The sequence below is a fragment of the Ochlerotatus camptorhynchus genome, unplaced genomic scaffold, assembly GCF_037179485.1.
Source record: "Ochlerotatus camptorhynchus isolate MF236.1 unplaced genomic scaffold, CSIRO-AGI_Acam_v1.1 ptg000330l, whole genome shotgun sequence".
NCBI classification, from domain to species: Eukaryota; Metazoa; Arthropoda; class Insecta; order Diptera; family Culicidae; genus Ochlerotatus; species Ochlerotatus camptorhynchus.
This window is the reverse complement of record NW_027040818.1, coordinates 260,002-286,600: the sequence shown is the minus strand read 5'-3', so window position 1 is coordinate 286,600 and position 26,599 is coordinate 260,002. Positions and strand designations below refer to the sequence as shown.

At 39.6% G+C, this 26,599-nt stretch overlaps 1 protein-coding gene across 2 annotated transcripts in view; it reads left to right on the top strand.

Annotated features, from left to right (window-relative positions):
- LOC135708482 (sodium channel protein 60E-like) overlaps positions 1-26,599 on the top strand; it is a 389,801-nt gene that overhangs the window by 181,674 nt on the left and 181,528 nt on the right. For both annotated transcript variants that reach the window (XM_065230608.1, XM_065230609.1), the window contains exon 3: positions 20,701-20,918. In XM_065230608.1, the coding sequence (XP_065086680.1) occupies positions 20,701-20,918 (218 nt within the window). The remainder of the gene's footprint in view (positions 1-20,700; positions 20,919-26,599) is intronic.

Here is a 26,599-nt window from a genome sequence, read left to right as displayed (position 1 = left end):
GATTCCCCCTATTGTGATAACCACTACCGATTTCCATGCTTTTCGCATGGAACTTTTGAATTTCGTGAAAGTTAAGTTTTCTCTACAAATTGGACGTCGGGGTGAATGCCGTGTATTGACTGAAACCTTGGACGGATTTAAATGTCTTCTCAAGTATCTTACTGAGAAGAAGCACAAATTTTTTACTTACGACACCAAAACTGAACGTGTGTTCAAGGTTGTCATGAAAGGACTGCCCAGTGGTGAATCCCTGGATCAGATCAAAGATGAACTGGCAAAATTACTTGGAGTTGTGCCACTCCAAGTAATCAAAATGAAAATGAAATCCCGTCCTGGCGATTCGCGCAACGGGATTTCTAATGATTTTTATTTAGTTCACTTCAAGTCTAGTGAACTAAACAACCTTAAGGCCTTAGAAAAAGCTAGCCTTATGCTCCATGTCCGAGTGAAGTGGGAACACTTCAGGAAGACTGGAGGAAATTTCCAAAACCTCACTCAGTGCCGTAAGTGCCAGGGATGCATGAATTGTGGTGATTCCTCTCACGCAAAGGACGACTGTCCTGTGAAGGAAGATCCTAAGAAATTTAAATGTTCAAATTGTGGTGAAAACCACAAATTAAATTTTTGGGAATGTAAGACTCGCAAAGCGATCCTACAATCTCGTTCTAACCGTCAGGTAGGAAACGCTTCACGTTTCCGACCAGGTACAATTTCCTCTGCTGTTAACAACGGTCAGCGAGGAACAAATTCTACATTCGTACCCGTAGATACAAATATCACCCCTGCTTCAAATGTTTCATCTATACCTACTCCCCTCGCTGCTAACAATGTTCAACGAGTTAATGGAGCTACCTATGCTGCTATTGCAGCGGGTAGAAATCAAAATGCTAACCAACGTTCTAACGGAAATTTTGACAATTTTGACTTAGAAAGCATTACTGCTCCTAAAATGGAATTTTTACAGAATTCATTAATTGACATGATTTCTGATATGCTTAAATCTAACTCCATGTTTGATGCTATTCAAACTGGAGTAAAATTTGCAAATAATATTGTCATGACTTTAAAATTCAGTAATGGATTTTAAAGCATTAAATATTGTAAATTGGAATGCTCGATCTCTTAAAGATAATGAAGACGAGCTATTTAACTTTTTGAGAGTTCATAACGTGCATATTGCCGTTATAACTGAAACGTTCCTTAAACCTGCCCATAAGGTTAAGAAGGACGCAAATTACTTGATTTATAGAAATGATCGTCTTGATGGACCCTGTGGTGGCGTTGCCATCATTATTCATAGACGAATAAAACATAAAATTCTTTCGTCATTTGAAACCAAAGTTTTTGAAACTTTGGGAGTTTCTGTTGAAACAAAATTTGGACAACTTACGTTTATAGCTGCCTATTTGCCATTCCAATGCGTAGGCCAGCAAAAGAATTTTCTCAAGGGTGATCTCCAGAAACTTACCCGTCATAGGTCTAATTTCTTCATTATTGGTGATTTTAATGCAAAACACCGCTCATGGAATAATGCTCAAAGCAATTCCAATGGTAATATTCTGTTTGATGATTGTTCTGCAGGTGCATAGTGTAATAATTCAATATCCAAACAGCCCAACATGCTTTACTTCTGCAAGAAATCCCTCAACTATTGATTTGGTCTTAACTGATTCATGTCAACTTTGTAGCCAATTGGTTACCCATGCTGACTTCGGTTCTGATCACCTTCCAGTAACTTTTGAAATATTTCAAGAAATAATTTCTAATCCCAACAGCTTTACTTTCAATTACCATAGGGCTGATTGGGAGCAATATCGAACATTTATGGAATATAACTTCGATCCAAACATTCCTTTGCAAACCAAAGATGAAATTAATTATGCTCTTGAATCTCTGACTACTTCTATAGTTGAAGCAAGAGCTGCCTCAGTACCAAAATGCGAGGTTAAATTCGATTCAATTATAATAGACGACGATCTTCAGCTATTGATCCGTCCTAAAAATGTCCGTAGGAGACAATATCAAAGAACACGCGATCCTGCCATGAAAGTTATCTGGCGGGATTTGCAAAAACAAATTAAAAAACGATTCTCTGCCCTGAGGAACAAAACTTTTGAAAATAATGTTTCTAAATTAGACCCAAGTTCCAAACCCTTTTGGAAACTCACAAAAATTTTGAGAAAACCTCAAAAGCCAATTCCAGCGCTTAAAGAAGGTGGTAAAATTTTGATCACAAATTTGGAAAAAGCTCAGAAACTTGCTAAGCAATTCGAGAGTTCCCATAATTTCAGTTTGGGTCTTACTAGTCCTATTGAGAATCAGGTTGCTCGGGATTTTCTGAATATTTTCTCTCGGGAAAATATTTTTGATGATTCATGGGGGACTGATTTGGACGAAGTAAGGTCTATAACTAAAAATTTTCAAAATATGAAAGCTCCAGGTGATGATGGAATTTTCTATATCCTCATCAAAAAACTCCCAGAGAGTACCTTGTCTTTCTTGGTAAAATTATTTAACAGATGTTTCCATTTGGCATACTTTCCTGATAAATGGAAAAATGCAAAAGTTGTTCCAATTTTGAAGCCGGATAAAAATCCAGCTGAAGCTTCTAGCTACCGTCCAATAAGTTTGCTTTCTTCAATAAGTAAACTTTTTGAAAAGATAATTTTGAATAGAATGATGCTTCACATCAATACGAACTCAATTTTTGCAGATGAGCAGTTTGGATTTCGCCATGGGCATTCAACTACTCATCAGCTCTTAAGAGTTACCAATTTAATTCGTTCAAACAAATCTGAAGGCCACTCAACTGGAGTTGCTCTTCTAGACATAGAAAAAGCATTCGACAGTGTTTGGCATGAAGGTTTGATTGCTAAATTGAAAAGTTTAATTTTCCACTTTATATTATGAAATTAGTTCAAAATTATTTAACTGACAGAACTCTGCAGGTAAATTATCAGAATTCCAAATCTAATAGACTACCTGTTAGAGCAGGAGTTCCTCAGGGTAGCATTCTTGGTCCTATATTGTAAAACATTTTCACTTTGGACCTCCCTGATTTGCCTCAGGGTTGCCATAAATCTTTGTTCGCTGATGACACAGGCATTTCCGCTAATGGAAGAAGTCTTCGTGTTATTTGCAGCAGACTGCAGAAAAGTTTAGATATTTTCTCTTCTTATTTACAAAAATGGAAGATTTCTCCCAACGCTTTCAAAACGCAACTTATAATATTTCCACATAAGCCTAGAGCTTCGTTTTCGAAACCTAGTAGTAGTCACATAGTCACTATGAACGGAGTTCCAGTTTCCTGGTCAAACCAAGTGAAATATCTTGGATTAATACTTGACCAAAAATTAACTTTTAAAGATCACATTGAGGGCATTCAAGCCAAATGTAACAAATATATAAAATGTTTGTATCCTCTTATAAACAGGAAATCCAAACTTTGCCTGACGAATAAACTTCTAATATTTAAACAAGTTTTTAGACCGGCCATGTTTTACGCTGTGCCAATATGGTCTTGTTGTTGCACTACCAGGAAAAAAGCACTTTAAAGGATTCAGAACAAAGTTCTGAAAATGATTTTGAAGTTGCCTCCCTGGTACAGTACTACCGAAGTACATAGAATTTCGAATGTTGAGACTTTAGCACAAATGTCCAACAAAATAATTAATAATTTCCGGCAAAAATCGTTACAATCCTCAATTGCAACGATTAATTCCCTTTATACTTAGATAAGATTTAGTTTTAGTGTTTAGTTTTAAGATATCAATTGTTATACTGACATGCAGGTTTAAAAAAACCTGTTTAAAATACTGAACAATGTAAAAACACTTAGATATATATCATAACAATTAAGGCTGGTACGTTACTGCAGTAACTGGAGCACCTAGGTTAAAATGAAATGTAATTTATTTTGAATTTGGAACAAATAAAGAGTTAAAAAAAAAGCTAGATTAGGTAATGTGCTCGTTAAAGAAAATCTGTGCATTGTGCTTAATGTTCTTTTCACCAGCCGACGGCTACGTTTACGTTTCAACGTCATCATCTGCATCCACGGGGCGAATAATCCCGGCAACCGTCACCTTGTCCGGTGAAAAGCGATCTACATCTACATCGCTGAGCGGGGCTTTGTGGGTCGTCCACCCACGTGGAAATCGTTGGCCACCAACACCAACGGTCGAACGCGCATCGATTGAATCCGTCGCTGCGCCAGTAACAGCAGCGCAGCAATCATCAGCAGCTAAATCAACTGGTGAGTCCGTTCTGTTTTTTTCGTTGAGTGTGGCGTCCGGCGAGGGCACCACGGAGGACCTTTTTTACCGACCATAAGGTCGAAGAGCATGAATTGCTAATATTTGGATTAGTCCAATAATTGTAAGGTTAGGGTGTCGGCAAGACAAACGTGCGCACGTATCGTCGTATATGGATGCCCACCCAACCCATCAATGTTAGACACCCGGGTGCCAAGCTTTGCCGTTCCCCGCTTGCTGCATCGTCATCAGGAAGAAACACAAGAGCACAGCACAGATAGAAGGTAGTTACGCACACAAGAATAGGACTAGGTAGAGAAAGATAATAAAGAGGAGTAGAAAATACAAGCATGGAAATTTTGTGAAAGCACGCGCTAGTTATAATAAAATCTTAGCTTACCGTTTTCCGTTGTGAAATAAATGTTTGATTTGATTTCGAGGCAATGTTGTCCTATTAAAAATTAGAATGAGAGGAAGAAAGTGTATTCACGATGTTTCGGGTCCGTGTAATTATGTTGTTGTCTTCCGCGTGCTCAGAGTTTGACTTTATGTTGCGTACCTCTTTTGCTGCAACTGCGCCTCTGGCGGAAATAGGTGGAACTACCGATGAGGAAAGTTTGACGTGTAACGTCGTTTTAGGTTTGTGTGCTCTCTTACCGTGAGCTTTGGGGAAATATTTCGAGGTGTGAGAGATTATGCTGTTTTAGCAATAAGGGTTTCTACCCGTTCAAATTCGGTGGTAGTGAAGCTGGCTCGATCTCTTCTTTTCAGGAAGATTACTCTTGGACTCGCCCTGTGGCAGTTTCATCCGGGCAAACTCAACATGGTATCCGGTCACCTTCACCGGAGTGGCGCTTAAGCCGCATACTTATCCGAGATCGACCAATGACGGCTACAACGTTCCATAATTTACGTCAAAGATGGATTACGTCTCGTGTAAAATTAGTTATTTTTAAGTGTGCAGCTCGCTATGACATAAACATGAAGAAATATCTAATAGATAAGTAAGTAAAGGAGAAACATTTATAGGGGAATTTACGTATTCTCGGCAACCTAAGCAACGACCTTCTTTCTATAGCCGTTTTCTCTAAGGAACGCACACATATGCAGTATTGGTTTGTTTACAATCCTTTGCTGCCACCTGCTCTAACAATTTCAGTCGAAAGAATTGTCAAAAACTGTTTTGAAACGCTTTTACAAAGCTCCAATCTTCTCTAGCGAGAGCGCGTATTGTCGGCAACCAGTTTTTTTTTCGGCAACCGTTCCATTTGAACTGCATGTAAATCTGCTGTTCTATTATCGGCAACTCGAAATCAGCTACAATTTGTAGTGCGTGTGTTTCATTTCAAGAAAACTTTGCTAGATTGTTTCAATTTGGGTTGCCGAAAATAGTCTGGCATGCCGAAGCCGTCATTTCCCCTACAACTCTATAATAATGAAATACCAAAAAATTAGGAGAAACCAAAATTGATTAAGAGGAATTGAATGGAAGATAACCTTTTTTTTGCTGTTTTATTTAAGCATTCCACTAACAACCCAATCTATTAACTTCATTATGATGGCTACCAAGCCTTTGAGAATTTTCCTTATTAAAGAATTGTGTCGATTTTTCTCCTTTACAGGAAAGTTTGAACATACTGAGAGAGGTAAGCACATATCATCGGTAAGAGACGTGTGTGTGAGATAATTGCGAAAAAATCTAAGGCGGGATTCGAACCAGCAATTCCCATTCAGTACACGGGTGCACTTTCCAATTTTACAACGGTGGACCTATGGGTGTATTTGGCTAATGACATTTGTGTTTCGAATCCGTTTCCCACCCTTGTTTTTTTTGCGCAAGTGTTCTCTAATACACAACAATCGTCTATTATCGACGACATGTGCTTGTACCGCAACCACTCAGTATCAGTCGATGTGAACAAACACAGCTCATTTTTGTTGTGCATCCTTACATGCTGAAGTATTTCCAGTACAGTATGATATGCAACAGTTCCCGAGCAGGAACGAATATATCGATACCTTAAATTGGCGTGGATGAGCCTGATATAAGGGGTAAAATACCAAAAAAATGTTACCACAAAACCATTCTAATACGAAATTATGATAATGCAATAACAAAACAATACCATCAGGTATTCTTTTTGTATCCAAATACAAATTTTTGGTATTTACAAAGTATTTTCCATGTAACTTTTTGGTATTATTCTTTGGTATTTTACCTCTTATGTCATGCTGGTCAATACCAGATTTTGGTATCAAATCAGAATTAGGTATTCATTAGTTATTTTCTCCTGCTCGGGTTGAGCTGCCGGCCTCATCTCCGACCACCGGGCCTTAGTGATGAGTATTATCAATTACTTTTTGATTTATGGTTTAGCGAAAGAAACAATTAAATTGACTGCAAGACGCTAAACCGTAAATTTATCCTTTACTTTACTTAAATCTTTGGTTATTAGTTAGGTAGGTTCCGATTCTACACGTTGTAGTTTAATTTTTATACCTTTGATCTTTATTTTTACCTAGGGGATGAGTACTTAAGGGGGATAGATTTTGATAAGTTCTTTAGTGGGAATGACACTGATGAAGACTGCTCATTGTAGTCCAAATACGTATCTGTCATGGATACCAAAATTAATTAAGTGGAATTAAATTAAAGATAACATTTTTTGCTGTTTTATTATATACTTCTCTGTTGAACCTCAAAATATAAGGTTCAAAACTCCAGAATAATTAGCAAGTCCTAGATAATCCCATAAAAAGTGACTTTCCATATTGTAAACGAATGAAAAATTGCATGTGCTATCATTATCATTTGAAGTGCTATCAATTTCATTTGAAGTACTAACACTACTTAACCATTTAGTACTTATATAAAGATCAATACACAGTAGACTGATGCAAATTTGGACATTTTCGTTCCACAGTGCTCAAACGGTTCCAAATCGGGTCCTGATTAGTCTCTCAAAATTTGAACTCATTTGAAAAGAAACTGACTTGGCACAAACCATTTGAAATTTATATGGAAATTACTATGGGAAATCCAAACTTTTTGTTCATTATCTTCTTACCTTTTTCCATATGGCACTGTTCAAAAATTCAAAAGCTATACTTATGGAAAATTTTCTCAGCTTCAACTTAGCAGAATGTTGTTGTTGAGCCAAACGTCAAATAAAATAGTTATTAATTGTTTAAGAGATTGATAATCTTATGGCATGATCAAGCAGCTGTTTTGTGAGCAACACTGTATCTTGCAGTGTGACATAGTAGCCATGATTTTTGTGCTCTATACCAAGCGCCAGAAACACCAATGTTGCCTGCTGAACAGTTGATTGAGCATAATCGTAAGACATTATTGGTTTGAATTATTGATATCTTTTGATGCTAAAATTATATTGAAAAGTGGTTCAGCACAAAGTTGTAGCTGAGAAAATTTTCTACGAGCTCAGTTATCATTTTTTAAAGCAGAGCTATATGGTAAATTGTTAGATGGATATTAACAAAACATTTGGTTTCCCCATAGTAATTTCCATATAAACTTCAAATGGTTTGTGCGAAGTCAGTTTCTTTTCAAATGAGTTCAATTTTTGGGAGACTAATCAGTACCCGATTTGGAACCGTTTGAGCACTGTGGAGCGAAAATGTCAAAATTTGCATCAGTCTAATACACAGTACCCTTCTAGTCAGTTGAAATCGTACCACAAAAGCAGTCCGATGGTTGTAATCTGATTCAAAAAGTCTATACACTTTCAAGAGGGTCGATGTCCGCCGATTTGAGTGAAATCTTTCACTTTACAATATGTACTTCGATAGCCGAATTCTATCAAAAGATTTAAAAGGCTTCTTAAAATAAGCTTTAGAAAAATTGAAACTGTTGACCCATGCTCAATCGAAATTCAAATTAACAAATTTTCGATAAACTGCCCACAGTTTGGAAATTTAACCACCCGTAAAATTAAACAAACTATCAACTACCTTCCACGAGGGATTGGGTTCCAAAAACTCATCATCATAATCTGGATTTGCGTGGTTGTTTAATCATTCGCCAAAATGGCAAATCAAAACATTAATACGCTTGGACAGCCAAGAATCATCACTCATCCAACGTAATATCGCTTGCAGATGTGGCGTCCACTACGTTCCATAAAATCATATCCAAAAACTGCACTGGACGCACATCATCGGGAAAGCACCGACAGCAGGGCCATGTTTCTGTTTTGTGGCCACTACCCTGCCATTGCATCGGGTTGATACAGTCAACTCTGCCTAGCTCGACATTTCAAGGACCTCCGAGTTGGACTTTCGGTTTCCACCTAGCTAGGGGGAGTTGACCGTAGAAATAGCAACAGAACCGTGTTGCAATCGAGTTTGCCATTTCTGCCTACACCGACCTATGATGGCTCCAAAAAAATAAAACTGCATAATTTGCGATTATACGATTTATTATGTTCGTCATGAATTTGAAAAATGTTTGGCTATGCAAATGGCACGGACGGCATAAAGGATGCAAAGAGGACGAACCGATGATGGCACTGTCACGGATGGCTGCTTGTGGCATTGGTTGGCAGCACTCCAAGCTCGTGAAACCGAACCCTTGTGGCGATGATGGCACTCCAATCCACTCCAAAAGCGATGAGACAGATGCCAATATTGAAAACTGCCAGGAAGCACTTTGTTAGAATTGGTGCCTAACACTTGAAACTTTTATTAAAAGTAGAAAAATAATTTGACATTCAATCACCAAATTTTGCCGTGTGGATTCAGTGGTCAGTTTTTCGAATTTGAGTTTCAATGTACAATTTCGCATGGCAGAAAAATGCTTTAAAGAGGAAGTGCACTTGGCACTTTGCCTCGTGTGCATGTTTGTGTGTAAATCAGTGTGAATCATTCCTGTGTAGGACGACGATGGTAAAATCATCGAGATAGCATAGTGCAGCTAGGGGTGGGAAAACTATCGGTCGGAACAACAAACAACCTCGTGGGCCCGTGTTGCTGCAGCACAAGTTGAGTGGGTGCTTATGAAGCCATGAAATAACCTGTTACGTTAAGCGGTTAAATTATCAATTTATAATACCTTATCACCATCTATTGCCGGTCGTGAAACAGGTGGTAACATTGCGAGCTTGGTGGGGGCGAGGAGAGTTTTAGAAGCGCAACATATTTTGCATTCTTTCCGTGCCTTTGCTCTAGGAGGTATAAATAGCGGCTGTTTAGACAACTGTTTTTAGGGACGGCGGTGTAGCGAGGAATTTGGCAACCATTCACTAGGACAAGAGTCATGTTCGGTGATATTTACAGTCAATTCTCCTCTACTTTCTCGATATGGAAGGGGTAAACCTAAGAAACATGAATGGGAAATATGATCAGAGACTGGTAGATTGAATTTCAATCGAGTTATATGGAGAATATCGTAAAGAAAATGAGTCCCAAGCTGACCGACCTCGCTACAGCACTACTCACTTATGTAGTGCAAACCGGTGGTTCCGGCATGTTGGGTGCAAATCAGCCCTAAAACTTTTATCAGCGCCATGAATGATGTAGGCACCCGAGGTGGAACAAATGTGCAGTGCACTTTGAACAACTACGACGACGACGACGACGACGATCGGAACTGGACGCCTGTGCAGAGCAGGCGAATGGCACAGCAACTGGTTCATTGCTGCACTTCCACCTCCAGGGTCCCGGGTGTAGACGCCAGCAAACGCAATGGAGTTGTAGATAGATGGTCGATAAAAGTAGAGGTCACATAATAAGGAAATTGAAGCCATAAACTGTAGGCAGCGAGTAGGTTAGGTTTAGCTTGCAGCCTTCCGATGTCTGGTCGTTCGTGGGTGCATAAAAGCATGGATCCGGAAATGGAGAAAATATAAGCTCCTTCGGAATGGGTTGGCGATTTTTCACCGTCGTTGTTCTGGTTGCTAAAGAAGGAAAGCTCACGGTTTTTGAGGTTTGAGAAACACTTCTTTCATGGGTTGGTTATATGGGAGGGAGAGTGTGATAGGTGGATCGAGATTACAGGAACTGATAATTGGTGTTTGCTTGAATAATGAAAAGGCTTAATCAGGCGATAATGTCCGAAAGGAGGAAGTAATTGCTGCGGGGTGGGTGCAATGAGGTATCATTCTTGTTGATTTTTATAAATATTTTAATCATATAATCTTGCAGTTTTCTCCTCTTATGCAGCTAAATAAAAATTCAAGAATAGCTAGTAATTTCCATTTGCATCAAGATCACGTTTGCATTTGGACGTAAAACCATATTTTTCAAAGATTCTCTTGGAGCTTCTTACAATTGGAATACAGTAAATGAAACTACCAGGAAAGTGATCCAAATAATTTGTTGTGGTACCTGTAGGTCATTCTGGTTCACAAATATGTCATAGTTCATTGACCATTGCCTGAAAATTAAGAACACTTTTGGAATGAGTTCGCATAGAAGACCTTTGACTGTTGTGTAAATGTGCACAATTTATAGCTCAATTGATTCAAATCAATCACTCCAAAACACAATAACTCCAAAAATTTGAGCCATTTGGTTGTGATCTCATGCTGCTCTGGCCCTTTGAAGTTTACATGGGAATTACGTTTGCCACAGGCAGGTCATATCGCTAGTTTCTACGTGAAGTACGGACCGTACTTAGCGCCTTAGTGAGGGAGTGGCGAAATCGACCAAGGGTGACAAACTAAAGGGGCGAATTCAAAGAGTTTCTCCTTAGCGACTGTTCACAAAATTCATTGCATCATAAATAAAACATTTTTTTTAGATCTTAAACAAATATTCAGTTTCAAGAATCATAAAAATAATTTTAACTGCAAAACAATTTCTGAGCTCTAAAATTAAGTTAATATTTTGAAGTTCGCAATATCGAAAGATTTACAAAGTCTCATTAAGACTAGAGAAGTATTCTGTGTTACAGAATCATGGGAATTATTCGAATGCTGTTATGCTGAACGCCATTACAAGAAGGTCGCACTACGGATGGTGGAAGATTGTAATAAGACATTCGAAGAGATCGCAGTAGGCTGTGGTTGAAAATATACGTTTGAATTTTCCTGCTTGTTTTTTCTCCTCTCCAAATTGTGCCCGAAGTTTAGAGTTGAAGTTGTGGAGGTCAAGAACAAGAAAACTGCTTTCAGGTTCCACAATGGATTTCCGTTTGCTGGTCGAGCGGAACGAGCTACTGAAAATTGGCTACCATGGCAGACGGACAAGTTTTCAAAGAAGAGCACGTCAGCTACAAACAACCAGTACACTGCAGTGCTCAAGAACCAATTTCTAGCATCTGAATCACCATTAAAATCGAATTTCAATAATGGTCCACCAAGGAACGTTGAAACTTTATCAGAATTGAAGTAGGGATATTTCAAATAAATTCTAAAAGGATCTGGACTTGTTCATGTTGATCCCCGTGGACCGTCTACGGATGGTACTGTTACTTTATGAAGAAGGATGGTTTTAGGACAGTCTGTGAAAACACTACGAGGCAGTTTGTTGCACTTTCACTTGATTCCGTTGGCAAGATCTTTCCTTTCTTTCCTTCATATCCATTAGTGTTTAAGGTACGTCATTATCAGCATTAGTTTACCAAAACGATCGCAGCTGCAAACTTTTTCCTCCTTCTGAAGCTCAAAGGTCTTCTCGGTTTCCTTCACAGTGAGTATCACGTCAACACATTCCTTCCCATTCCGTATTTGACCTGCTTTCGGACACGGCCGGCGCTGGTATTGCTAAATATTAGATCTCCAGTTTTTACACATTGAGGATGAATGTTAGTCCCAAACATCATCTGTTGGTTATCTAACGGCGCCGGTGGTGTAGTGGTAAGCGTGATTACCTCTCACCCCAGCAGGCCTGGGTTCAATCCCAGTCGGCGCCGCCGGGATGTTCTGAGGCATAACATCTCTGATCACGCCTTCCTTCGGATGGGAAGTAAAGCCGTTGGTCCCCGGTTCATGAGTTGATGGGTCGATATGTAGGGTCCAGGTGTGGGAGCTGCCTTCCTGGCACGTCGGTAGCATTGGTGCTCAGCACGGAAAACAAGATCAACGGAAAAAACAAACCAAAGGAAAAAAAAAAAATCTGTCGGTTCTCTGTGTAATTGCAGCTGATCTGGAAAGAACAGAGCAGCAACTGTGGGCGGTCAATCATGCTCATGAAAGAGTGTAATAAGACATTATTTTCTTAAGCTTGAAAAACAAAACTTCAGATCTGAGTTTGAGAAAAAAATGGAATGTGTCATGAACTTTGCAAAAATTACAATGGAATTTCAATTAGAATTGGAATAATTCAAAGGTCATTCTGAAGGGATCTCCTATAGGGAATAATGGAAAGTATTCTTAATGAATTCCGAGGAGACTAGAAAGTAATTTTGAAAATAAATTCAAAGGCTATGTGGCAAAGGCGAAGCTTCAAGTCAATTCTTTGGGTAATTTCATGGTAGATATAAATTAAGTCAAGGGGTGGTAACTCTACACACTTATTTTGCGCCAGCTTTTTTCTCAGTGAGCCTCGCGTGTGCCGCAGTAGTGCCAGCACAGCCAAGAGTGCTGTCATTAAACTGACTTTCTTTGCATTTGAATAATGACATGGTTGGCATACCGGTTAATTTGACAGTTTGACCGTTTTGTTTTGTAGGAGCAGTAGGGGAATCCAAACCAATGTGACGATCCAGAGGCCAGCCTCTGTGACAAGATGCTGCTAATGTAGAAACTGCTGGAGCTCTTCTGGGGATCAAAATAAGCTGCGGGGATCAACGATGGCTACCAGCAGAGAATCGCAACAACACTAATGCATGGCTTGAGGTGACCAAGATCATGTACCAACTGAATGTGCGGATTTGAAGACGATGACACTGAAGAATGTGACGAAAGCGTTACGTTACTAAAGACTGGCTTCTTCAGTGGTGTGGTGCACTACAAGAATCGAATCCTGCTGGTGATTTTTTTCACCGATCTTGCCTTTTTCCACCACACTAGTCTAGGTATAGAATCCCACAGCCACATTAAAATAAAAGCCAATTAAACCTAGCCTAGCCGATTTCGAAGTGTTCAGCCCAAACAACAATAAAGTACCTTAGTAGTGAAGGGCCGTTTCTCTTCCTCTCTCCCACACAAAGCTGCAGTCCGTTTACAATTTTGGATTTTTGATCATATCACATCTGGTGCCTCTAGGAAAGTTGGGTTGATTGATTAGGATTCCTCTGCCTATGCAGTTTTGTTTTGTTTTGTAATTGTAAATTTGCAGTTTTGTTTCAACATGCATGGCCAATGAGAATAACTCAGAGCGAGAGTCAAGTCTATTCAGTTGTATAAGAAGTTTATAAAACAGTTTTTAGAAATTTTTCCATACCTCTGAGTAAAAGTGACTCTCTTTCTGAGTTATTCTCATTGGCCATGAGCAAAAATTGATTTATTTTATAAACAACAATGACATGAGACAAGTACAGTGTTGCCAGTAACTTCAAAGATCATGACAATTCATAACCATGGTGCCAAACAGTGCCAATGAGTGTGCCATTGGGTGTCCTACTGTGCGGAGTGACTATCCCCTTGAGATTCTCTGCTTGACCGTGACTGCTTGACAGTTTTTGCTCGCTCTGTCGAGTTGTTCGATAAGGGTGCTGGCGTGGAGTTTTCGGTGCTTGCATTTGATTGGTTTTGTGTCCCGGGCGCGATGGTTTTGAATTGGAGGGGTTTGTGCTGATATTTCCCCCTGTTGCTTAGGTGCTTGAGGTGTTCTTGCTTCTCTTTGTTGCCGGTGTGACTTGACCGCGCTGATCTATTGTTAGGTTTTTGAAATGTGCATTGATTTTGTGCACAGATAACAAGAAAAGTGATATCTAGTTATTGTGTGGTTAGAATCGCTGGTGCTGGGGGAGAAATTGTTTAAAAATTACAATCTTGTACAATTTTGGTGGGTTGTTGACATAAGTTTATGATTGTTTCTGAAGAAATTGTTCTAAACAGTGTGACTACAGTGCAGTGGACGTGCGGATTGTTACGCATATTACACAGATTAGTTTGTGATTAATCGATTTTAGAGGTTAGAGACGCAAATTTTTTTCGGAACGGTTAAAATTGTCGCTGTTATAATGTGTAGTAATTCAAAAAGTTCGATTGAGGTGGTGGTTTTTGCATTAGGAAGAGTGCAATGTTACCTATTTATGTGCTGTATTTGTATTTGTAGGTGTGTATTTTTTATTTTATTTCTTTTCGAAATTTTCCAAAATTTGTTTAAGGTTGTGTTGGTGCTGCTATGGTGATTTCATTTGGTGAGCTTGTTTCAGTTAAAAACATTTCATTTGTTTCCTGGCAGGATGACCTCGATCGTGTGTGATCTATTTAGCGGTTTTGATAGAACATAAGAAAAGCGATACTGTCAACAGGATACATTACGATGTATCCCAAGCCACTATTGTAGAAAATTTAACCTGTTTGGGCGGAACGCCTTGGAATGTTTAGAAAAATAGAGTGCACGCTTGATTCAGTTTGGGACACATTATTGACTGCTCTTGAGAACGTAATTTCATTTTAATATCTTGTTTAATCTAGGCCCTATCAATCGTTATGTCGGTCAAAGCTTGTTATGATGTAAGACTGTAAGAGGCACGATAGCCTGAACAATGCGTAAAGAGAAAATCGAAACATTGAATGTCGGGTGAAAGTGGAATGAAGGCCTAAGTGCTTTTTCGTTGCTATAAGATTTCGGATTTGAAAGATCGTCAGTTGCAGTGGATTGCTTACTGAGCAGAAGAACGTGGTTCCAGGTGCTTTCATATCAAAGAGATTTATGGTTAAATCGCTTGTTTACCGTGTATTTTGCGAAACTTGTCGTTGTCGGTGACGGGTTTGAATGATAACTCGAGTAAAGGTATGAAGGCTCAGAGCGATCGTTTTTGCTTACTGGGCAAAACATCATTAATCTAATCTCAGGCCCATTCAAATTCAAGATTCGCCAATTGCTTTATTAATTAATATGGCTGCTTGGTAATAGCAACAACTCGATGATTAAAAAGGAGCTCGTTTGCCTATTGGCAAACATTTTTGCTTACTGAGCAGAAGATCGTGGGTTCAATCCCAAGCTCCTTCGCGTTAGGACATCAATTTAGCATATCGTTCACCTGAACGAATCCTGATGCAATCCCAACCCTCTTATCCAATATCCCAGTGATTCGTCGTTGAAGTGCAGAGGTGTTCTTGGCTTCCATCAAAGTGAGTGTCACGTCAACACATTCCTACCCACTCCTATCTTGACCAATGTTCGGGTGCGGCAGGCGCCGGTATAGCCTGGTTTGAGATCGCCAGTTACACATTGAGGATGATTGCTAGCCTCAAGCAATCATGGTTCTCTGTGTAATTAAAGCTGATCTGGCAATAACAGAGTAGCAACCGTGGGTGGTCAATCATGCTCATGCTCACTGTGCGCATTGACTAGCCCCTTGAATTTAAGTAGGATTACAAAGTTATTCTGATGAAAATTCCAAGGGGAACTCAGATAATTCAGAGGATAAAACCAAAAAAACATCCAAAACTCCACCACTTCAAGTAAATTCTGACAAGTTTCAAAGCAATGCCGTCAAGAATTGTAATTCTGAAAAAATCATAGAGAATTGTGATAAGAATTCTATAAAAATCTGAACTCATCTTCAAGAGTCGATTTTAATAGAATCCTGAATAGAATTTAATTTGTTCAACAGCGGCAAAGAGAGGTTATTTAGCAGAGTGTTTTGAGTTTAATTTGATTGAAATTTAAACTCACAGCAATTTAAACAGTTTAAAGTTGATTCTATCCGTAGTGACTATTATGAAATTACAAAATAAATTAAGTGTATTTGAAATCTTTGGTGAGTCCACCAACATACATTCCACAGATTGAAAGCATTCTAATTTAAAATATAATTTTGAACTAATTTCATAATATAGAAAGTCAAATGCTTTTTCTATGTCTAGAAGAGCAACTCCAGTTGAGCAGCATTCCAATTTATTTGAACGAATGGTGAAATCCAAACTGCTCATCTGCAAAAGTTGAGTTCGTATTGATGTGAAGCATCATTCTATTAAAAATCATCTTTTCAAAAAGTTTAGTGGCAGTGGTTGCTAGATGCTTCAGCAATAAAATTAACATTTAGCGGTAACTATGCGTGAGCTGTAAATTGCAGAAATTCATATGAAATTCATATGAAAAAATTCAAATTTATGGACGTGGGTGGATTTCAGTCTCACACAGTCATCCATGCTACGGCTTATCATTTTGCTTCAGCAGTTTTTTGACGAATGACTGATATTCGATTTCGCCGACATCTTCCATTACCTTCATTATATCAGCCCCACGAACCGGAGGAAATGAGTTTCAATTCAAATGCGACCGTCGTACTCGACGAAGCAGTACCGTATTGAAGGTGGGCTCAAGCCAGGGCTCTCAATTTGGAAGGGGCCCCCAACTCAGAGACATCAATCATATTTTCAAAACATCAAAGATCAGTGATTTCCAAAAAAAAAACAGGCCTACTTAAAAAAATACCCAAAATGGTTAGTTGGATTTGCATTTTGAAATTCCCAGTTTTTCTCGGTTTTTGGTTCGGATTTAAGAAAATTTCCAAGATTGGTTTCGACTGAGAGAATATTGAACACGTAGGATCTTGAAAAAAAAAAATCAAGATCCCAGATTTCCCTCCTGAATTTTTTTCTAGGCCTTTTAACTTGAAAGAATTTTCAGGGATCTAGCAATTTAATGATTTTCTATAGAATTCTCATTCAAAGTGTTTTTATGTTACTTCATACGCGAAGTTAACGATTTTCAGAGTTGGTTGGAAATGCTAACATGAAGCTTTAGTGTGATGATTTATTAGCTAGAGAATGATCTTTTAGAAGAGAGTAGGTGGATAGTTCCGCTAGAGTACGGCAGTATGAAAATTGAATAGAAGTTGAAAATGAGCGAAGGGCCATTAATGCGACAGTTTTTAAAGATAGACGCACATTTTTGCCTAACCCGTACGATGTACGCGGGGACTTGAAGTATGTCTCCAAGTCCACAGGCAAAAATGTGCATCCCTCTTTTTGCCTGTGGACTTGGAGACATACTTCAAGTCCCCGCGTACATCGTACGGGTTAGGCAAAAATGTGCGTCTATCTTTAAAAACTGTCGCATTAATGGCCCTTCGCTCATTTTCAACTTCTATTCAATTTTCATACTGCCGTACTCTAGCGGAACTATCCACCTACCCTCTTCTAAAAGATCATTCTCTAGCTAATAAATCATCACACTAAAGCTTCATGTTAGCATTTCCAACCAACTCCATAGAATTCTGCCAAGCATACCTATGGAAATTGTAAATAGGGAAAATTTAAAAAGATTTTAAGTTTTGACTCAAAGAAAACACTGCTGACAATTCCTAAAAAATCCATGGACAAATTCTAATGAAGCTCTGACAAGGCTTGGTAGCTCAGTGGTTACCGTTTCTGCTTAAAGTCTGGAACGAGCAAAAATTGGTCAACTTCAAATCGGTGTATTTCTGTTTAAAATGCATAAAAAACTAAAAATGCTGCATTTGGAAGTTGAGTGTATATACAATGGTTGCTATGATGAGTTTTCACCGTTTACTCTCCAGCTTTCAAAATGACGTTCAAGCAAGAGGAGCAGCGTGTCAAAATTTTGCTCGCGCAGCAAGAGAATCCGACGTTCTCACACGCCAAGTTGGCAAAATTGCTGGATGTAGCCAAATCGACCGTGACAAACGTTTTAAAAGTGTTCGGGGGAGACCCCCGGAAAGCCTAGAAGCGACGGCAATCGTAATTCGGACGTGGCAGCGACGACGAAGAAAGTGGCGGTGTAATATAAGCGGAATCCCAACCTCTTCATCCGGGACGTCGCTGGCAAGCTAAATGTCTCCCATACTACTGGGCAGCGGGCCAAGAAACAAGCCGGGTTGTCGACGTTTAAGAAGGTGAAGGTGTCGAACCGAAATTTCAAACACATCACGTCGGCAAAGCAGCGGTTCCGAAAGCTGAATACGAATCTTTACTGTGTCGTCATGGACGACGGAACTTATGTGAAGGTGGATTTCAAGCAGCATCCGGGACAGGATCTTTATACCACATCAGGAAAAGGGAAGGTGGCTGAAATTTTCAAAACCAGCAAACTATCCAAGTTCCCGAAAAAATATCTCGTCTGGCAGGCTATACACTGAAAATGTATTTTCGTTATTTCTCTGAAAACCGTTTCGTAAAAATGAATATCGTACATACAAGTTGATACAACATATCTTTCATAAATGGTACGAAACATTCGTTTTTCCTGTCATATGGCGCAATGTCAATATTACGCCTTATTCGTATAATATACAAATACATCTTCGTACAATCAAACCAACAACTGCGCTTATCTCGCTTGTCTCCTAAAGTGCTGATTGTGTGTTGGGGATGGGACATTTCTCATAGCACAGTTAGAGCGCTGGATAAAACACAGATCTGACGATTGCAAGGTTTATGAGTTGAATCCGGTCTGAAGCTTATTTTTATTTTTTTTGTCATATTTATTCCTTCCAATGATGAAGTTATTTTTACCCATCCTCACTAACACACTCCACATTTTTCGGTTTCCACAACCAACACGGTGTAGCGATAGCGAGTATGGCAGTTCTAACGAAACTAGCTTCATACAATGTACAAATCGAGACCAGTGTATGCACGTGTGGTCTAAAAAGTGGAAACCATCAATCAAGAGGTCTACGTCCAGGAGTGCCTGGAAAAGCGTCTGCTACCATTCCTAAAGCAACATAAAAGACCGGTGCTGTTCTGGCCTGACTTGGCGAGCTGAAAAAGGCAATCGAGTGGTACGATGCGAACAACGTGGTTGTAGTACCCAAAGACCACAACCCTCCCAACATCTAAGAACTCCACCATATCGAACGGTATTGGGCCTTGGTCAAACGGAATCTCAGAAAAACTAATAAATCCATGGAAAACGAGCGGCAGTTTAAATCTAACTGGCGTTCGGCGACGAATGAGGTCGATGAGACCACTGTGCAAAATTCAATGGAAGGGGTTCGGATTTGGCAAACCAAAAGAACAAACGTACTTTTTTCCTTTAAATATATGAATTGAACTACTAAAAGAAAAAGAAAAAAACATTTTTGTGATATGAATTATGACTGAAAGAAACGATTTTTTTGTCGACCAATTTTTGCGCGTTCTTCTATCATGTTTCAAAGTGTCACTATTGAAAATTGCACGAATGTGCAACTGTTGCTTTGATAATTAAAATTATCAACGATTGCATGCGAAAAGCGATTTCCCTATCACAGATTTCAAAGTTGAATTACATCTGATCTCACCAAACGGTGTTTATTCAATCACCGCGTGGTGAGTGGTGGTGTTCTCCAATACACAACGAGCTGCAACCCACATGAGCATCCATAGAAGGAAGAAGAAACCGCACCGCTATTGATCAGAATCAGTAGCTCTTCGTGAGTCGTTGTGGGCTATCTATGTCAAACGCGTCATGCATTAATTATGAACAAGGTTTTTCGCAGCGGCGCCAGTGGTGTAGTGGTAAGCGTGATTGCCTCTCACCCCAAAAGGCCTGGGTTCAGTCACAGTCGGCGCCGCCGAGATGTTCTGAGGCATAGAATTTCTAATCACGCTGTTGGGAAGTAAAGCCTTCCTGGCGTCGGTAGCATTGAGCACCAAAATAAGATCGACGGTTAAACAAACCAAAGGAAAAACAAAATAAAGTTTTTCGCATGTATTTTTATAGAATGTTTACTAGAATTTAAAAATATATAACAAATCACAGGGCCTCCGCAACAAAAAATAGACCAGGGTCCCCAAGGATGGTAAAAACGGCCCTGCAACGGAGCATACTTACCAACAATTGCCTATCGTTTTGCTGCTCCACGGCGTAAAGACCAACAAATCTACAATCTGTCCTCTTGAATTGAATTATTGTTTACTTTTGAGTGACGCGACGATGGCGGTGTCACTGGGAAATTCGTTTTTCCATTTTCTTTGTATTTATGAAAGGGGGGGGGGGAGGTTAACAAGTAACCGCACAAATTTAACAAATACAATCACGCTTACTTACCTACCTTGAAAAACACATTAGAGAAAGAGCACTAGAGAGAACGAGCGAGGCGAGAACCAGAGTAATTCGAGTGGAAATCCATCAACTTGGAAATGGAATGAGTGCTTTGAACCGTAATCGTGACATTCGGATCCAACTTGGATGACACTTTTATCTCAGTGGAGCAGTGGCACTGTTTGCGGTTCACTTTAATTAACGAAAAGGTCCTCCGGGGTGACATTCGACAGCTGAGCAGTCATGCAATTAATCTTGAATGTGGGCCTGATTCATCCTTCTTCACCTAGCATGATTTCCCATCCTTTACACTTCTCATGAACTGCGATTAACTGACGACGTTCTCATCCTTCTTTGTCTCCATCTCCATTTGCAGGCACAACAGGGGCAAAGCAGCAGGTCGTTGCGTACACCGAAAAGTCGCAGGATAAGCATGAGTCACGTCACATTCAGCTGGTGCGGGAGTACGGCTTCCATCCCCGGTCCAAGGTGCAGGTCGAGGACGGGGCCGTGCTGCCACGGAAGTTCGAACCATTTCCGAACGACATGTATGGGCGCCCGCTGGAGGAAATCGATAACTTCATCTACGAAGAGGTGAGTTCCCAAAGTGACAGTGTACTCGAAGGTTGCTCGAATTTGTATGTGTTGATGACAGGTTATTAGAATCCCTATTCAAAGTTCTCGGAACCCCAACTGAGTTTGGAAAAAGCGAAAGCAATCAGATAAATTGTATTTCTTTATCGGTTTTCGTGGCAAAACTTTCCTAATTTTCATTCCGTTGCGTAATGTTTATCGAGTTTATTTATGGAACACCAAAAATAGAAAATGATTAAAGGGTTGTCCACAAACTACGTGGAACGATTAAAATTTAAATGAATGTTGTGGGCTCAAGAACTTTTCACGTCGTTTGTAGACAGCCTCTAACCCCATGCGATTGCCAACGTGAAACGAAAATAGACCTCCTCGGTTGCAGAGTAAACAAACGAAAAGCATGAACATTGGCGGGGTTCTTCATGCTCGCTTATGTTGCCGTTACGGGAAAAGGTGCATGGAACCGGAGGGAATCCGATGCCATAAATCATCCTACTAGTACCTATAGTCAATTGTTCAGTGACGCAAATCGTCGTCAGTTGTGCAGGGTCCGAAATTATGTGCCTCGACGGCACTCCATGAAGAGGAAAATTAGGCAGGTGGAGCAAGATTTTCTGTTTTCGAATGATTAATTGTAAAACAACTTAGATGGCAGGTGGCGGCTAATTATTCATTCGATGGTTGTTGCGATAAATCATATAATTCGCTTCGAGCGGTTGGAAACAATCTGAAGGCATTCCATATTTTTGTGGATTGTAGCACTAGTTACCAGTTGAACATAATTAGTCAAAGTAAGAAACGAAAAAGTGGAGCAAGATACCAGACATGTCGGAAACCGAAGCTGAAATCCCACACACTAAGGGACCATCGTTCCATGTTTGCAGTGCAGTCAATAGTGTAGATTGGCCAGGCTCCAATCGCATAGTGCTATCATCATCGTCCATACGTTCCATGTGTAGGACCAGGCACTCAGATGGATGACATGCGCATATTTTCGCTCCTAGTTCCTCATGCCCCCAAACCTTTCCAAAGAGGATTTAGCGTGTTCGGTAAACACACATCGCATTTATGTTGCATGCTTTCACACATGTTGGTTCCCTCCGGATGTTTGCGGTCCTTGGCTCGATGGGTGGTCTTAGTTAAATACGTTGCAATAGAGTTTTCGGTCACTGTGGTTATAGCTTAGGTTTACCGGCCATGTACCGCTACCAGCTAGTGGACGTTGAATGAAAATTTGAAAATATTGAGATGTTCCACGCCAAATGATGTTTCGATCAGACTCGACCTACTTCAATTTGCATGAAACTTTACTAAGATTAGCCCATTTTGGATGATTTTCATCGTCATCCTCATAGCTCATCACCTATAAATATAGTCGTATCATGAGGGCCAGCCATTTCAAGAAGCTATTTTACGGAGCTGTTCACACAACGGTAGATAGTGCAGTTTCTTGACAGTTCAGCATTCGCGATGTCAGTATGAAGCCACGTTTCTGTCAAAACCACGACGTCAAAATCACAAGAAAGCAGCGAATGGAGCAGAGCATTCGTTTTAGTCCTCAAACTACGGAGTCAGAGACGGTCAAATGAGCACGACTGTTGGACCACTTCCATTAGATTAAAGCGCAGAGCTGGCTGACCCATAAAAATGACTAGCTGACCCATAATACTGGGATGACTGTAATTAATAGACTGAAAAAGAAAGAGGTTGTATCCAAGACACGACTCTAAATTTGACGTAGGATTACGTGCTCGGTATCAATATTCGGCGACTGTGTTAGGGAAACCACTTGTTTGCAGGCAATCGGTGATAATTTTGATCACCATGTGACCAAGACATGTGTGTAATTTTCAATAGTAACCTATTGAAAATTGATATAATGTTTAATTCAGGAGACGTGTAGAAAAATTTCCAATCAATTGGCATATTTGAAATAAAAATCCATCGGTTATTGACAGAGTTATAAGTGGTCAAAACTTAACCACTTTTCGTAACGCGAAAACTACATACAAAGAACAAGAAGTTTGAAATTTGAAAAATTCCTGAGAAGTGGTAAAATAGATTGCTCTACAGAGATCTCTGAACTTATAGAAAATATACTGAAGTTCAAAAAAATTCACTGAAGTTCTATGAAGTTCACTGAATTTCTACAAAGTTTGCTGGACTTCTAGAAAGTTTTCTTCCTTTGCTGGCTAATTCTCCGGGGGTATCCAGAATATATCCCTGGTGAGATCAATGTTGTTTTGGACACTCAATATGACCACCATTGACCTTATTTTAGAGTTTTCATGTGTTTTGATATAAAACATGATGTATTTGGCTCGTTTCAGTTCGCTTCTAGACTTTAGGCCCGTATTCAGTGAAACTTGTGCCGCGGATATCAGCGGAACCAGTTGTCCGATTCCAAAAATTTTAAATGGCGATCTGTGGGACCTGAATTGTTTCGTTAAATTTGGTTCAGTGGTTGCTGAGAAATAAACCGTTTTTAATTCCTAGCCCACACAGATACATTTTCCGATCCCGTTGAGCTGAGTCAATTGGAATATGACACTCAGTGTTTAGAAATTTTGAACCCCCTCTGGCCCAATAATTTCTTTTGCAATTTCCATGTATGTATCCTCCTTTGGTCCATTATACCGATGCTAAATTATTTTTAACTGCCAATCCCCACCCCCTTTTGCAGAAGCTCATGTTGTACGTTCGGTTTATTACCCTACGAAGCACACGGCATATTTATCTGTATTTCGTGCCTCGTTGTGTCGTGCGGTAACTCAGCTTCGAGAAATAAAAATCGAAAGCTCACGCACAGCTATTTCAGCCATACGTTTTGAATGGACAATTTCCAGCCGGCCGAGTGCACCAATGGGAGGGGCAATGAAGCCAGCCAAACCTCCCCAGTTCGCATGAAATTCTACATGACTAACCGTCCAACCGATAAAATAGCAATTTGCCAACGATTCAACGAATGGCGAATCAAGAATAAAAAACAAAAGTGCCAGGATTGCTTTCTTCTTCGCCGTGCGACTCTCCAAACACAATTACAGTTAAACCCGCAAAGTCGACATCATCGTCGACGACGACGACGACGACAACGACGACGGCTATAGCAAATTTGAAAGTTAAATTAATTTTTCGAATTTTGCTACCCGCGTCGAATGCTCCAACAGCTGAAACGCGCCGGTCGGTAGCGGCCCATGTCACGAACAGACCCCCACCACCCTGAACCCCTTAATGCCATCGACGCTACCCCTACCTACATACAGGAATCCCCCGAAAAGCACGGTGGGTGGTGCAGTCCACACATCGCTATTTCTCGGCTGTCCTACAACCGATTGAGTTTAATTTTGTTACCACCCACCGCGCAATTCAAGGGATTCCTGTGGCTATCGCGAAGAAAGGAAAAAGCAGTTAGGGAAAATCGTTGCCCGTGGGAAAATCGATAACGTGCGTTCCTGGTGAGTGTGAGAGTGTGCTTTCGCAGCGAAAGGGGCAACTAATAATAGCTTGTGGCGAATGGGAGAATGAAATGAAGGTTGTGAAAATCAGAAAAAGGCCTCCTAACTAGCCTCGGGCACGAAAGCTAGGGTTTTGGTTGGAAGATTTCCTCAGACTTGGGTAGGCTTGAAGGAGATCGCAAACGCCTAATGGAGGGAAATGATTCCGAAGTGCCAATGTTGCCACTGTCCGGATGCACAAATATGTTTGAATGGCTTTGGGTATTTAGAGTAGATAAACATTTGCTATGCCTGTGGTTTTAAGAATGGATGACTTGATGCCATTAATAATATGGAAGTTAAACGATGTTAATAATGGATTGCTTTGCCTCTTCAAACAAATCAATTTACGCGTGGGTTTGAATAGAAAATGGTTTTCGTAATATTGAAACGATGAAATGCTCCTTAAACCTTGGTAAAACGCACCTGTGCTGCGTAGCTACTCAGATTGACTGTCCTACCTGTGTTTTTGTTTAGTCAGAGGAGTGAATCGCCGGGCCAGTGGCTTAAATAGGCTTCTAGATGATTCTTAAGTAAACGCTTCTTTAAAAGGCTTTTAAAGAAGATTCTAACAGAAGCTTCTTTTGGAAGCTTGCTCGTTGCTCCTCTCCTCTGACTAAAAAAACTACGTGATGTACATGAGAGGACGTTAGTAGTTTGGTATCATTTTTTCAAAGTTTAAAGAGCATTTCATCTTTTTTTTATATTTGTAATTTTGTTGTTTATAAGATCAAACGTATACACTAAAGCATGCACAAGCTAAACAAATTTCTCTTACATCCAATGTAAGGTTGGATTTATTACATTCTGCATATGTTTCATATAACAAATTCAATGATCTACAGTGTACAATAGAGTGTTTCAAAATAGGTCAAATCTGGGATTTCAAACGCTACCCTCTGGAATGGTAGTTTTGGGGGTCAGAAACACCCTGCCAAAATTTGAAGTGATTTGGTTCACGGGAACCCCCATATAACGCTGAAACACTTTAGTGTACAAGCAAGCTTTTCCAGGATATATAATTGTGTACTCTCACGGGATGATTTCCTAGACGCCATGCATTTGGGGAAACAAATTTTGTTCGAAAATAAGCTAACATATACATTTTCTACATAACGGATTTAGCATTCCCCTATATCAAGAATTTCTCCTCAGAATTATCCTGTAAAATCCCTAGGAAATCTATTCAGGATTCCTTAAATATTTGCCTATAAATCACTTGTAGCTCTCTCCAATGTTTTTAAGTACGCCTCCATAGCTCTATTGCAATTCTCCAGAAAATTTCCAATTAACTATAAACAGTATTTTCTAAGTGTTATCAAAAAAAAATATAATAGAATTCTTAAATTCCCTTGACATGATCCCAACTATGAACCACTCCACCATTGAGCCGTTTATTGGATTTTCTTATTTACAGATGGAACAAGTCTAGGTAATTTTGACCGTGGAAAAATGATGACCTGGGTCTTTGCCACGTTGATACGGATCTTTCAGTTGTTTAAATACTCAGACTCCAAGCCTCAGTTGTCGTAACGAATCAGCATTTTGTTTTGCCGAGCTCGACAATCAGTTTTGAGTGTGTGTAAACTCGCACGAATTGAACATAGCATAGCACATGCTTTATTTATGATTTTAACTTTATGAAAAGCGCTTACACCTCAACAATCTTGTATGCTAATTCCATCTCAACAACAATTTTCACAAAGCTGGAAATTTCGACCCAGGTGAGCCTCGGGCTCTTATTGAGAATATGTTAACAAAGTCTTTCGATTACTTCAACATTTATCACTACGGCGATGGCAAGGGAATCAGCCGAGTTTTAAAAAACGAACAAAGTCCACAGAAACAAAAGCTTCTATCCAACTCTATCCATGATCGACATCGAGATCATTTTCTGATTTTATGATGATCTGATTTTCTAAATTTATAATATTCTTATAAACTAATTTTAAAATTGTCTGATTTTCTAAATGTCTGATTTTCTGATAATCTGATTTTCTGATCTTCTGATATTCTGGTAATCTGGTTTTCTGACTGTCAGATTGTCTGATTCAGTGATTATCAGATATGATGACTTGATGAGTTTCTGATCGTCTAATTTTCTGATTTTTTTTTATTTTATCTGATAGTCTGATATTCTAATATTCTGTTAATTTGATATTCTGATAGACTGATATTCTGATTGTCTGA